Source organism: Stomoxys calcitrans, chromosome 1 (assembly GCF_963082655.1).
Source record: "Stomoxys calcitrans chromosome 1, idStoCalc2.1, whole genome shotgun sequence".
Taxonomy (NCBI): Eukaryota; Metazoa; Arthropoda; class Insecta; order Diptera; family Muscidae; genus Stomoxys; species Stomoxys calcitrans.
Genome location: NC_081552.1, coordinates 76,628,411 through 76,643,767, shown reverse-complemented (window position 1 = coordinate 76,643,767; position 15,357 = coordinate 76,628,411). Strand labels below are relative to the sequence as shown.

Here is a 15,357-nt window from a genome sequence, read left to right as displayed (position 1 = left end):
TTCCCCGACATAGTGCTAACATGGATTTGTAAATAAGGCAGCGCCGTATTGGCGCTTACCCCCTACTCTCTTCTTGTAATTTCTTGTTATCACATATTTCTCACTTTTTCATTAAGTTTTCACAACAGGTCAGACTGACCACCTTTTAATGGTGGGCTACCCGTTCAACGTTAACTATTACCAATAAATTGTAATAAATTCCACAGAGAAATCATAGAATAGGAGAATCGCAGTTTTCTTTACATCAATTTTTGGTTTTGAAACTTCAATTCAATTCAATTTATTAATTAAAATTCGCCCTCTCGGGCTTTACATTGATAGATGTAAAGAATTACAAGTGTAGACAACAAAATAAGATATCCGATATATGTGAATAATACAAAAATTAAAGCTAAAATAAAATAAATTGACAATTAAATGAGTTTACATAATATATATGTAAAAAGGAATAAAGATAGTAACAGAACGCACATTTATTTGTTTTAAACAGCGGGAATGCTGGATGTGTGAGATTGCAACAGTGATAAAGTTTTAGTTGATCAATCCTTGGAAGTGATTAGTCAGTTTATCTTTAAAAGCCCGCTGACATAATGAATTGTTTTTCAGATCATTTGGCAAAGCATTCCATTATCTCGCCGAACGTATTGTAAGGAATCTCTCAAATATAATATGATGAAAGATTTCAATGTGTATTTGCGAATTTCAAGTTGAACTCAAGAATTGAAAGTAAGGGCGAAGATAAATCGGTTCTCCATGTTAACACTTTCTAAATCTAATATTTAGAAAGTGTACAAAAGAACACCCAAGAAACTGATGAGAAAAGTATTCATAATCCTGTCTACACCGACGACCGTAGATAAATCGCAGGACACCGTGGAAGCATTTTTGCGAGGCGAGTAAACACGGCGAGATCCATTGAATGCAAAGCACTGACATATTCGACCAATATCATCATCAATCCCATGGCAGCCGGTTGTACGTTCCGGATTGACCCGATGGAGTTATCCATCGGCAAGGGCTGCCGCCTCAGTGTACAACACACTGCTACAACAACAACAATAACAACAACCAATATCATCATCAAGATTTGAGATGCATCTGTCCATGCTACCAGAGTCTAAACTACTCAGTAACTGAAAATCATCACCGTATATTGCCAAGTCAGCATGTTGGACACAACGTCTAACGTCATTAACATATAACATAGACAAAGTAGGGCCGAGAACAGAACCTTGTGCGACCCCAGTAGAAATAGAATTCACATTCGAAGTTTGATTATGACAAACTACATACTGAGAACGATTGGATAAGTATGACAGAAGAAGACTGCAGGACTCATACGAGAGGTTGAAATTGTGATAAAAAATAATGTTATGGTCAACTGAATCGAAAGCGCAAGAATACAAGGATTGCCTCTAACGACAGCACGTCTTATATCATCAGTAAGTTTTATCATAAGTGATGTAGTACTGTGATGCCTTCTAAAGCCCGATTGGGAAGGATCAATTAGTGAAAAGCGATTCAGATGATCTACAATTTGGTATATAAATTGGACAATAATCGAAACAGTTTAAACCAGTAGTGCCTTTCTTCCGTAGTGGCGTAACTCTTGCTAGTTTACAACCAATCGGGAAATGATTAGATTTCTTCAAACTTTTATCAGCTGACACGAAAACGGAACTATCTTCGAAGTCCGCGTTGATTGCCCTATCATGTAGCATAAAGTCACACAGGAAGAAACTCAGTTGAACCCCCGTGGGGTTCTGGGCGCTGACTGTCGACTCATCTCCTCATTTTTAAATGCCTTCACAATATTCAGGAAGGCCGACATTGTGTACTCCTTCAGTTGGAGAGTCGTCTCGACTTCTGGCACCAATTCGTCGAGTGCCATCTTTCTCATCAGTCCTGCCCTGGAAGTATGCCTGAAGTTTTCCGACGTCAGGCATAATTGTCCCTTTACATTTACGGTATATTTACGAGAGCATTACAAGGCCTTAAGGTCTAACAGAGACAGCAATGCCACCAACAACTTTCTTTGCGGGCATAGTAACCTATATTTTCAACTTGTCCAAAGTTTCAGGCGCATTAATATCGTCCAATAAGTCTTCAATACTGCACATTTGCAGGAAACACAACTGCAGCCAACATCATTATCTTTTCCATCGTAAATAAAATTTAAATTTTAGGCATTATGTTCGAAAAAAAATTATCGCTGGAAGGAGCAATTGGAAAAACTAAAAAAATTGTATACCTCGGTGCAGTAAGGTATCTGTCCGCTTAAAGCCATACTCAAACATTCACCTTGACTTACCATTTAAAAACGTTAGTATTGAGCAAAATTGAATACGGGCTATGCTTATTTGAAAACAGCTTAAAATCTTCTATGTATCAAATAAACACCCTATACATAAAGTTTATTCGAAGCATTATCTAGGCTTTTCGTATGACACCCATTAAAACCTTACTTATCGAGTCTGGACTATCATTTGTAGAAAAGTTTTTAGATTCTAGAAATACCTAGGATTCTACCAAGAATTTCGTTGTTGTTGTAACCACATTTGCATGTGGAGCTGGCGATCCTCGTCATGCTCCTGCAGATAAGCAAGCTCGTTCCGGTCCAAAGTACCGATGGCCGTTGTGCCGTCCGGCCTCTCGCTGAGACTCTCCGCTCGATATCGCTGAGGGTCCGCGACTGCCGTTGCAGCTACTCCGTATGGAGCATTCCACTATCCGCAACCTGTGGACGCTCGCAGCTAAGTTTCTCGTTACAGCAATGAACACCACACAGATCGGATCTCAATGTTGTTGCTCACAGCTATCCCGTGCCGGAAATCTTGTTCTTTAACGATAGTATAACCGATAATGATGAGTCTAAAGTTCTAATTGCATAAAGGAAGCCAAGATTGCCGTTAGTCAAACATGACTATTTTAAAAATAATATGTTGAACTTTTTAGATAAGTTACCCAAATAACTTTTTAGTTTTTAGAGCGCACAACAAGCCAATTACTGGCTTAGGTGTATGACCAAGTGGCAAGGGGCAGATTAATATCTGCACCCTCTTTTCAACCTAACCTACCCAAATACCGTCTAAAATATCCTGTTTGGATGTATTCGGAACAAAAATTTTGAATAAAAAAATAAAATCATTCTTCTTTAGGTACCCGGGTTTGTTGGTCTAACCGGAACCGCGGATCGGGATGTACGATCCGCAGCTAAATATGAGTGAAAAAATAGATTTTAATCTATTACTTTGGAACTTCAACAGCAGCATTCCAACAATCGCAAACAATTTCAACATTATTCATTCATTCATTTTTTTATTAATCAAACATCGCCCACCCGGTCTTTACATTGATAAATTGGAACATTTTCAGGTTTTTATAGTACAAAAATCAATATTAAAATCTAATATAATACTATCACTAAAATAAATAACTAACAAATTTATTGAATGTAAAAAAAATTGTTTAAAAAAAATTAGTAACATAGTCTAACGCACAATTATCCGCTCAAAAACCAAGAAAAAGCAGCAAATGTGTGATATTATCAGTGATGAAAATGAATTCAATTGAGTTGCCTATAAGAAATGTTGGATTAGCTTAGACTTAAAAGTGAGATGTTTTTAAGACTAGAAGGAAGAGTATTCCATAGCCTAGACAAGCGAATTACAAATGATCTTTCAAATACAACATGATTGAAATTTCTAATACGAATTTGAGAATTCGGGGTTGAATGCAAGAAATGAAGATATGAAAGAAGGTAACTGGGTTCACGGTACTTAAGGATATTGAAGAAAAAGCAGAGGCATCTAATATTGTGAAAGTGCTCAAAAGAACATTCAAGTAATTGTTTCGCAAAGTATTCGTAGTCTCGTCTACAACGACGACCGTAAACAAACCGTAGTATGCTGTGGAAACACTTCTGAAGCCTAAGCAGATTAGTCCTATTGGATCCGGAATACACCTCAGCACCATACAATATATGAGGCATCAGCGACGAATGAACCAGCATACATTTTATTTGTGTGGGTAAAATAACATTCAAATTGTAGAGCTTTTTAAGTATAAAGTTTAGTTTGGAGCAGATTTGTGCAATGTGCAAGGAGAATACAATATCCGAATCAATTACAAAGCCCAATGAGGTCATAGTATCAGTCGATGTGACAACATTGTTTTGAACAATAATATTTTGAGGAGAGAATTGATGATGCGAGCTATTGAATACCACGCATTTTGTTTTACCAATGTTATTTGTTAAGTTATTTGACCGAGCCCATTGACAAACTCGTCGAATATCTTCATCAAGATTCGAGATGCAACTTTCTAACGTACTGGAGTCAGTTGTACTTAACAACTGAAAATCATCGGCATATATTGCTAAGTCTACATGTTGTACACAAGAACGAACGTCATTAACATAGAGCATAAACAAAACAGGTCCCAAGACAGAACCTTGGGGTACACCAGTAGAAATAGAATTAACATAAGAAACACGATCATGGCAGACTACATACTGCGAGCGATTTGACAAAAATGACATAAGAAGACTACAAGAGGTATGTGACAAATTGAAATTATTAAAGAGTTTTAAAAAAAGAATATCATGGTCAACAGAATCGAAAGCTTTGCTGAGGTCAAGTGCGGCAAGAATACAGGGATTGCCTTTATCAACAGCACGCCTGATCTCATCAGTAAGTTTGACAATAAGAGATGTGGTACTGTGATGTTTTCTAAAACCCGAATAGGTATACCATCGGTTCCCAAAGCATTCGACTTAATTCTAAATATTGCACATTGTAATTTGTCCGGATTTATATTTCTAAAGTTAAGGGTGTTGTTACGGCTATCAGAGTAAGTACTATTTACTTGGTTAAAATCAGGTACGTAGTTAGAAGTAGAAGAAGTAAAATAAATAATTATTCAACAAACTAGGATCTATATCACAGTTGCTATCACATATAACTGAATCAATTCTCTCGAATCTGTGGAACCAGCAAAAAACGAGCACCATATGAGCGTTTAACCCCTCTTATAGTATTACGAGCCATAGCCTTGTTTTCTCTTATGGCGCAAGTCATTAATGGCAGAGGGTTCTTTAATAGAAGCGCGATATGCCAAATCCCTGTTAAGGATAGCTAGCCGCACATCATTATTATTGTACCATTCTGGTTTGCCATATCTAATTATTTTCGTTTTCTCAGGAACATGCCTGTTCAGCCAAATATAGAGTTTTTCATTTAAAACTGATAGCTGTAAGTTTGTATCATTAGTACAGATAATTGACGAAAAGTCAGTAAGCAATATATCGTTTACCAAACTTTCTATATTGACAGAGCTGTAATCACGAAAAGATTTGAAAGAAGTATTACTGCTGGTAGGCAGTCGATATTGCAAAAGCATGAATGCATGTTTATAATTAAGTGCGGGAAAGTTGAAAGTTGCTGCTCTGAATCACGGAGGCGGTGAAACTCACAAGAGTGTAATCAATAAGAGATAGAGAGTTTCGAACTAAGTCGAAGTGCGTAGAAATGTTGTTGTGGAGGACGGAAAGATTGCAGTGAGTTAACGATAGTTTAAGACGTATATATTTTCTAGAAACTAAAATATCACAGTCTCCTAAAATTATTACATTAGAGTGTCTATCAGCGATATCAGAAATCACATTTTCTAAAGCATCTAAATCTCCATTCGGCAAAAATACAGTTCGCACAATTAATTCATCCATTCCAGAATTGATTCTTATAAACAAGGCTTCACAATCCCTAGGCTCAGAGGATGACAAGAGAACTTTTGCATTAAGATCTTTTAAAACATACATACCGACACCCCCGCCGCGCATTCCACTCCGATCAGCTCTAAAAAACTTATATCCAGAAATGCTAACAGCCTTAGTAGGTACATAAGGCTTAAGCCATGTCTCAGCTACACCTATAATGCTAAGATAACCACTGCTTAGTAAATTATTTATCTCGTCAAATTTTGAAGAGTAATATGAAAGTTTCAAAGAATGTGCATTGAAAAAGCCGATGTTCAAGAGGTTCCGATTAGAGCAAAATTGTCTTAAAAATGAGTCATCACTGCAATTAGCCGCCATCATAGTGACCGTCCAGAAAAGTGTGCGTTAGAACTAAAGTTAAAAAGATTATTAAAAACAGTAAAGAAAATAAGACTAAAATAACGTTTAACATATTAAAAAAAATCGTATCAAAAATAGTTGACTAAAAATTAATTTCAGTAAATTAAGACCAAAATCTAGATAATAATTGTCGAATTATTGAACAAGAGTCCAGTAATTCGACAACTAATAAATGCTAGCAAAAAAACGCCAGTTTACCCCACAAATATTAACAAAAGAAAAATCCCCATTATTAGCCTCTTGGGATAGGCTATTCCAATGTAACGCACCGACACCTGTTAAATAGAAACTTAAATCACTTGTTCGAAATGTGGTAATCCACCATCTGTAGAACACTTCTTTGAAACATGCGTTTCTGTGTCTCCATATCAACGTACAATTCTTCATAACAAGGACCAGGGCATCCTTAGGAACGTCTCTATTGAAAGCATCATTATAGTATTCAATTTTATATCACATTCTAACTTAACTATCTGAATAAAAAGTATCTGCTATTAACGATTTTTTTGCTGTTTAAGCTGATGGCCAATGCTTTGTCTTTTCTGCATTAGTCCATATATTTATTACATGTTGGAACTAATAAATAAATAAATAACATTAAATTGAATATCTGCATTTAAGTTGAACTATTTTGAATTTCAAATGGAATATCTGCATTTCAAATGGACGTTCTGAATTTCAAATAAAATATTTGAATTTCAATTGGTCTTTTCTACATTTACATTTGAAAATTCTGCGTTAACTTTAATTCCACTTAGTTGGAAGTGCTTTTCATTTGTCCATAAGGAGCTAATTCTTCAGATTGACTATTTAAAAACGATAACAGTTAAGGAGATTATTTTTGAATTTTTTCCATGAATTTTTTATGTAAAAACTATTATTTTGCTTTCGCTTTCAAATTTTGCTAATCTGGCATCTCTAAGGTTACTGTTTTCAGAGAGGAAGTCAGGGAAAAGTTTCTGCTGACATTGGCCTTCATATATTTTGATTTTTAATTTTTTAAAATGTAATTATACTTTTGTTTATGTTAACGGAAATGCTTAACAAAATTTTTTTCATTTTTTTTTCCTAATTTTTATTTCATTTGCCACGATATAGGATATTGCGGTACTGTGTGTTGCATTTGGAAACCATAAATTGCCTGTTTAGATGGGAAGAATGTATTGTTGATATTGTGAAATAAAAACTTTGCCTTCTCTTGGACATTGTTGCACACACACATGCATACATATGATTGTAACCATCAGCTTGGTCTCAAAATAGCTCATATCCCCTAATTCAAATTCCGGGACCGAAATTCCATCACATAAATAAAAGAAAAACGAACGTCAGAAGCAAAACACAAAGTGTATGTGCAAATTGACAATATTTATTGCATAATAATCTTGAATGTGTTGTGCAAACAAATTTGTCGTTTAATTGACCGGCGAAAAGAGGGGCAAAACAAAACGAAAACAAGAGAAATATGCATAACTAAAAAAAATTTTAAACAAATATATAAACAAAACAAGGTAAAAAAACAAATAATATATTTATAAAATATATATGTATGTATCTATGCACGAGTATGCCACATACCAGACATTACGCCTCCCTTAATTCCACAGCAAGCCAAGTCGATTTGTCTAAACTTTAAGGAATTGGGTACCCATGTAGGTTTTTTTTTCTTTAAAATTTCAAGACTCTACGAGATGATAAGCCTAATGTATGATTAAAACAAAATTACATGTTTGTAATTTTAAATAAGTTCTTCAGCTGACATTTTAAATTAACATTACATTGCATTGGAGGTACATAATCATTGCATATATAAATATATGTATGTAGGTATGTATATGTAACAATTCACAAAGAGTAGAAAACAACATGATAATATTGCAATCGGGCATACCTTGTACAACATGTTCGGTGACTTTTGATTTACCACTTACCATCATATGAGTATGATGGTGATGATGGTGTATGAGTTTTTCCGAAGGACACCATGTTTGAGTGTCATGGGCATGGGCACGAATGTCACCCGCCGCAGCTGGGGCGAACATCATTTTGAAGCGTAGTTGTATTTCACCGGACTTAACGGAATCCCGCGAGGGCGAAACAGATAACGAGGAAGATGTCTGATGTTGTTGCTGCTGTTTTAGCTTTTTATATAGGGTGTATATTTTTGTTTTATGTTCAAAATTATTATGACCTTTGGCAATATTAAATGAAAATTTTCTTAGAAGTACCGAAGGCAGTCGCAATTGTGCTTGTCCCAGGACTGTTGTCGTTGGCCAACTGCCGTTGTTGGTGCTCGTAGTGCTGCTGCTCGAGACAATTATCTGAATGGGTTTGCAAGAGCGCAAGTAATCTAAGAATAGAGCTCCACACGTACAGATGCGATACCGCAATTTATTGTTGACAGCAGCGGTGGATACAACGACAAAAGGCTGACAGCAGTGTTTATATTTCTTTTTTCGAAAATGTTGTTGGGGACTTCTTGGGCTTTTCAATGGCGATTGCGACGATGAGCCACAGCTGACGAAAATATTAGCGGCGTCTTCACTTCTCTCACCAAACCATACAATTTTCACTTGTACACAAGTACCACAATTTGATATATTATCTCTTGTAAACGAATTTTTGCTATGTTTCTCATTAATTTTCTTCACGTTTAGATTTGTATGAATTTCATTTACACACCCGAAAACGACATTCTTTTTATTGGTCTTGTTGTTGTTGCAATAATTGTCATCATTCAACAATAAACTTTTATTATTATTCGATGATGGTGCTGGTGTTGTGTCATACAATTTTTCCGTATCTTCTGAAGATTTTCTTTGCTTTTCGCCCAAACTTATGTGGCTTACTTCTATTTCCAAAACTCCTTGCAAATCTCTATTAGCACACTCTTCAAGCTGTGGGGGTGGTGGTAGATTATGAACAAAACCGTTCATTATTTCTTAGCCATTTTCGAGAATTCTAATCCGTTTCCAATTTGTTGCGAAAAAAATAAAAAGCAAAACAAAGCCAATGATACAATTTAATAATTTAAAACAAATTTCTTTTTTTTTATTTTATTTTCATCTACAACAACACACGCGACGACCGACCGACCGACAGAACACAAGAACTTGATTTCTTTCCAGAACGTTCAAAGGAGGAACTGAAAGTGGAAAATGTTATGTATGTGAAGAAAAGAAAAGCAAAAGTATCACGTATATCGACCGGCGCATAATATTCGCACATACAACAACAACAAAATACCTTGTGTTGTCATTTGTTGGGGATCCATTTAAAAATGTAAACAATGTTGCCACTTTGTAAATGGACATTGGTTGGTGGAACCAATGTGAATTTTTAAAGCTATTATAACTATTTGTGCGTTTATGTTATGTAACCGGCAAAAGCGAAATATTGAATTTCTTGGATTATCTGTTATCGTTTTTTTCCTTCTATATCCATACACATGCAAACAACAGTTGTGGAAATAGAGATAAACAAACATAACCTACAGTAAGTGGTGACTTTCCAGAGTTACCGTTGCAGAAATACCGTCAGTTGTCTATGTTACCAGATTTCTAATAATTTTGAATGGAGGTCTATAAACAACAGATCGTTCTCACTGAACACTAGGCTGGACGGTAGATTGGAGATACTTGGGTCGTTTTATTTACCAGTCTAGCGGATTCGGTAGCTTAAGCAGAGTATTCTGTTCATCTTTTCGAGCGGAATGCTGTCAAACTCTATATAAAAAAAACTTCTGTGAAACGTTGGCTAAAACTAGGCGAAAAAATAGTACTCTGTTTATAGTGAGGAAAAAGGTAAAAAAAACTATTACAGTGGCAATACTTGCATCTTTTGGCGGAATAATTTTTGTCTGTTTTATTGGTTCCTTTTTCTTTATCTATTTGAAAAAATACATAAAAAACAATAAGTCCAGAAAAAGAAACGCGTTTTGATTGCTGTCAAATTTTGGTCGCGAAACAATGTAGTTGTCTTATGACATGCCAAATTTAGCACATATTAAGTTGTACATGTTGTGCGATAAAAACGAAACTAACATATGAAAATCGCTTTTCAAATTCTTTTTGACAAAAACATAAAGAAATCAGCTGTTTTTGTTGTCAGTCGAATGAAAGCAACCCCAAATTTGATTGTTTTAAAAAATTTTTTATTTAACCATCTTTCTCACAACTTTAACAATTATTACCCATAAAAAATCAAATTTTTAGGTTATGTCATACGAAAATAACATACAAGATAGCAAAAATGACGAATCGTATGTAAATTGACAATTTTGAATACAAAAAGTGGTATGTCATAAGACATCTGCATGCCATGTAAAGGCTGGTACTACGTTCTTTTTTTACGAAAAAATTTCCGAAAATCGTTCTTTCGGCGGTTTGACAAGGTTACCACATTTGATTTTTTTGGGTTTCTTTGGCCAAAATGTTGCCATTTACATATAAAAAAAAATAATATGGCATCAAACAATTTATCAGCTGCTTACGTGCATGTGTACGCACAAATGTGAGTGTTCGGGTTGTACTGAAATTCATGTATGTTTTTGTAATTTCAACCAAAAACCCACCCCTTTGTAATAAATATATATTGAAACACAAAACAATTTGAAAAGAGACAAATGTAGAAATTATTTGTAAAAATAATTAGATTTTGTAGTATTTTCATTGTTATAAGTTAAGTAAGCACAACTTTCCAAAAGCCTTTGTCACCATCGTCCACTTTAATCCAAATCTTGTTGTAGTAATTGCAAGACCAAAAGCGCAACACATTCTTTCCCAAACCTTATTATTTTGTACAGATTGATGGAGTTGTAAGTTGTGAAAGAAATAATTATCTTTCTTTCTTTATGTTTACTTATATTAAAAAAATACTTTCTAAATCAATTTATTTTTTTTTTAACCAGAGTAAATACATGTGAGTAGAATAACTAACATTGACAAACACGCAGTTATGTTTATTTTATGTAGGAAAATGACTTGTTTCCGAAAATAGTTCTTTCTGTGGTTTGACAAGGTTACTATTGGGTTGCCCAAAAAGTAATTGCGGATTTTTTAAAAGAAAGTAAATGCAGTTTTAATGAAGCTTAGAATGAACTTTAATCAAATACACTTTTTTTACACTTTTTTTCTAAAGCTAGCTAAAAGTAACAGCTGATAACTAACAGAAGAAAGAATGCAATTACAGAGTCACAAGATGTGAAAAAAATTTGTCAACGCCGACTATATGAAAAATCCGCAATTACTTTTCGGGCAACCCAATATATTTGATTTTTTTGGGTTTCTTTGGCCAAAATGTTGCCATTTACATATAAAAATTAATATGGCATCGAACAATTTATCAGCTGGTTACGTGCATGTGCACACACAAAAGTGAATCTTTGAAATTCATGTATATTGTTGTAATTTCAACCAAAACCCACCCCTTCTTAATTAATAAATAATGAAACACAAAACAATTTAAAAAGAGACAAAGTTAAATAAGAGCAACTTTCCAAAAGCCTTTGTCAGCATCTTCCACTTTTATCCAAATATTGTTATTGCTTGCAGACCAGAAGCACAACACATTCCTTCACAAACCTTTTTATTTCGTACACATTGATTGAGTTGCTGGTTGTGAAAGATATATTAAATTTTGTTTCGAGTATATTTACTTATATTTAAAAAATACTTTCTTACTTATGCATCCATAAACGCTTTATTTTTTCCACCCAGAGTAAATACATGTGAGCAACATCACTAACACTAACAAACACTCAGTTACAGTTAGAAGTTTGGCGATCGCGTTTATTTTGCGTAAGAAAATGACTTGTTGCACAGCGAGTGTGGTTGCGCTCTCAATGGGCGTCCCGAAATGTAAATTTGCCAAAAAGCGCTTTGCACGACGTACATGTTTTATGTCATTACGTACGATTTATCATTTTTTTATGCGTGATAATTGTTAAAGTTGTGAAGAAGCTGATTAAATCATAAATTTGTGAAAAAAATTAATTTCAGGTTGCTTTCATTCGACTGACAACAAAAAAAGCTGATTTCTTCATGTTTTTGTCCAAAGGAAAAGATCATGCTATAAACCAAAAAATTACATGTGCTATTTTGAAAAGTGATTTTTATATGTTAGTTTTGTTTGTATCGGCATGTAACAACTCAATGTGCTAAATTAAACATGTCATAAGACAACTACATGCCAAGCAATAGAGCCTTAAATCATTTTGTAATTTCAACTAAAACCCACCCCTTCGAAATTAACAAATAATGAAAAAACTGTTTAAAAAGAATTGAATGCAGCATTTATTTGTAAATATAATTATATTTTGTAGTATTTTTATTGGTATAAGTTAAATAAGCACAACTCTTCAAAAGCCTTTGCCAGCATCTTCCACTTGTATCAAAATAACATTGTTCACAATCGTTATAACTTCCTATAGATGTTGTTGTTGTAGCCACATTTACATGTGTAGGTGGCGATCCTTGTGAAGCTCCTGTTTGAGCAAGCTCGTTCCGGTCCAAAGGTTCGATCGCCGTGGAAACAAGATGGGCATTGGTTATTTAAAACGCCAATAACTCGCCTTGTCATATCGAGCATCATAGGCACTAAGTATTTGTGCTAGAGCCGGTGCCACCCGGCCTCTGACTGAAACTCTCCGCTCGACACCGCTGATTGTCTCGACTGCCGTTGCAGCTACCCCGTATGGAGCATTCCACTATCCGCATCATGTGGACGCGCACGGTAGCTCGCAGATAAGCTTCTCGTAACAGCAATGACCACCCCACAGATCGGACCTCAATGTCGCAGCATGTGTGGTGCTTCGTGCCGGGCATCGTACAGATTTATTGCAATAGCTTGCTATGAAACATTTTTTATTTATTTTAGAAGTACATTCATTTCTTTAATGTTATATTTCTTTTATAATTCTTCTTATTTTTGCATCCACAAATGCATGAGCAAGATCACTGAGACTAACAAACGCTTAGTTACAATTGGAAGTTAAGCGATCGCGTTTATTTGGAGCAAATGCAGTTTACTGGCCTCTCGCCAAATGAGGTAATTTTTTCAGGTGATAGAGTTCGATGTGCTGAATGAAACTGTACAAAAATGTTGATAGGGAAGGACCTAGTCCATGAGATATAGGTCTTTAAAGTTCAAAATGTAAATGCTTATAACTTTTTTATTTTTAACCCAATTTGAAAGAAATAAAAACCACCTTCCAGATTTTTTAAATCGGTTTCAATATGAAATATGTTTAAAAAATCTTTAAAACATTGTTAGTTTTAATGAAAATATTAAAATTTTTAATTTTTTTTTTCAAAAAAACGACAATTTATTCAAAAATTTTCCTATAAAAAGAAAACTAAATTACATCAGATCACAATAGCCAATCCGCTAAGCTTTCATTTGATGTATAATTCAACTTACTAACTTATAACAAAACTAACAAGTAAAAGCGTGCTAAGTTCGGCCGGGCCGAATCTTATATACCCTGCACCATGGATCGCATTTGTCGAGTTCTTTTCCCGGCATCTCTTCTTAGGCAAAAAAGGATATAAGAAATGAGTTGCTCTGCTATTAAAACGATATAAAGATATGGTCCGGTTCGGACCACAATTAAATTATGTGTTGGAGACCTGTGTAAAATTTCAGCCAATTCGTATAAGAATTGCACCCTTTGGGGGCTCAAAAAAATAGAGAGATCGATTTATATGGGAGCTGTATTGGGCTATAGACCGATTCAGATCATAATAAACACGTTTGTTGATGGTCATGAGAGGATCCGTCGTACAAAATTTCAGGCATATCGGATAATAATTGCGACCTCTAGGGGTCAAGAAGTCAAGATCCCAGATCGGTTTATATGGCAGCTATATCAGGTTATGAACCGATTTGAACCTTATTTGACACAGTTGTTGAAAGTAAAAATAAAATACGTCATGCAAAATTTCAGCCAAATCGGATAGGAATTGCGCCCTCTAAAAGCTCAAGAAGTTAAATCCCCAGATCTGTTTATATGACAGCTATATCAGGTTATGGACCGATTTGAACTATATTTGGCACAGTTGTTGAATATCATAACGAAATACTTCGTGCAAAAATTCATTCAAATCGGATAAGAATTGTGCCCTCTAGAGGCTCAATAAGTCAAGACCCAAGATCGGTTTATATGGCAGCAGCTATATCAGGTTATGGACCGATTTGAACCATACTTGGCATAGTTGTTGGGTATCATAACAAAACACGTCGTGCGAAATTCCATTCCATTCGGATAAGAATTGCGCCCTCTAGAGGCTCAAGAAGTCAAGACCCAAGATCGGTTTATATGGCAGCTATATCAGGTTATGGGCCGATTTAAACCATACTTGGCACAGTTGTTGGATATAATAACAAAACACTTCGTGCAAAATTTCTATTCAATCGGATAAGAATTGCGCACTCTAGAGGCTTAAGAAGTCAAGACCCAAGATCGGTTTATTTGGCAGCTATATCAGGTTATGAGCCGATTTAAACCATACTTGGCACAGTTGTTGGATACAATAACAAAACACTTCGTGCAAAATTTCTATTCAATCGGATAGGAATTGCGCCCTCTAAAAGCTCAAGAAGTTAAATCCCATTTCAACCATACTTGGCACAGTTGTTGGATATCATAACGAAATACTTCGTGCAAAAATTCATTCAAATCGGATAAAAATTGTGCCCTCTAGAGGCTCAATAAGTCAAGACCCAAGATCGGTTTATATGGCAGCTATATCAGGTTATGGACCGATTTAAACCATACTTGGCATAGTTGTTGGGTATCATAACAAAACACGTCGTGCGAAATTCCATTCCATTCGGATAAGAATTGCGCCCTCTAGAGGCTCAAGAAGTCAAGACCCAAGATCGGTTTATATGGCAGCTATATGAGGTTATGGACCGATTTAAACCATACTTGGCACAGTTGTTGGATATAATAACAAAACACTTCGTGCAAAATTTCTATTCAATCGGATAAGAATTGCGCACTCTAGAGGCTCAAGAAGTCAAGACCCAAGATCGGTTTATATGGCAGCTATATCAGGTTATGGGCCGATTTGAACCATACTTGGCACAGTTGTTGGATATAATAACAAAACACGTTGTGCAAAATTTTATTCCAATCGGATAAAAATTGCGCACTCTAGAGGTTCAAGAAGTCAAGACCCAAGATCGGTTTATATGGCAGCTATATCAAAACATGGACC

The 15,357-nt window shown here is 35.2% G+C and overlaps 1 protein-coding gene across 4 annotated transcripts in view; it reads right to left on the bottom strand.

Moving 5' to 3' along the window:
• LOC106086832 (uncharacterized) overlaps nucleotides 1–9,600 on the bottom strand; it is a 109,859-nt gene extending 100,259 nt beyond the window's left edge. Inside the window, exons 1-2 of one of the 4 annotated variants that reach the window (XM_059361201.1) lie at nucleotides 9,583–9,600; nucleotides 8,028–9,097 (exon numbers count right to left, since the gene is read on the bottom strand). In XM_059361201.1, coding sequence (XP_059217184.1) covers nucleotides 8,028–9,072 — 1,045 coding nt within the window. In that variant the 5' untranslated portion in view covers nucleotides 9,073–9,097; nucleotides 9,583–9,600. Of the gene's footprint in view, nucleotides 1–8,027; nucleotides 9,279–9,582 lie in introns of those variants that run through there. The other 3 variants (XR_009396647.1, XM_013251644.2, XM_059361202.1) reach the window with 3 other exon arrangements.
• Nucleotides 9,601–15,357: the final 5,757 nt, after the last annotated feature.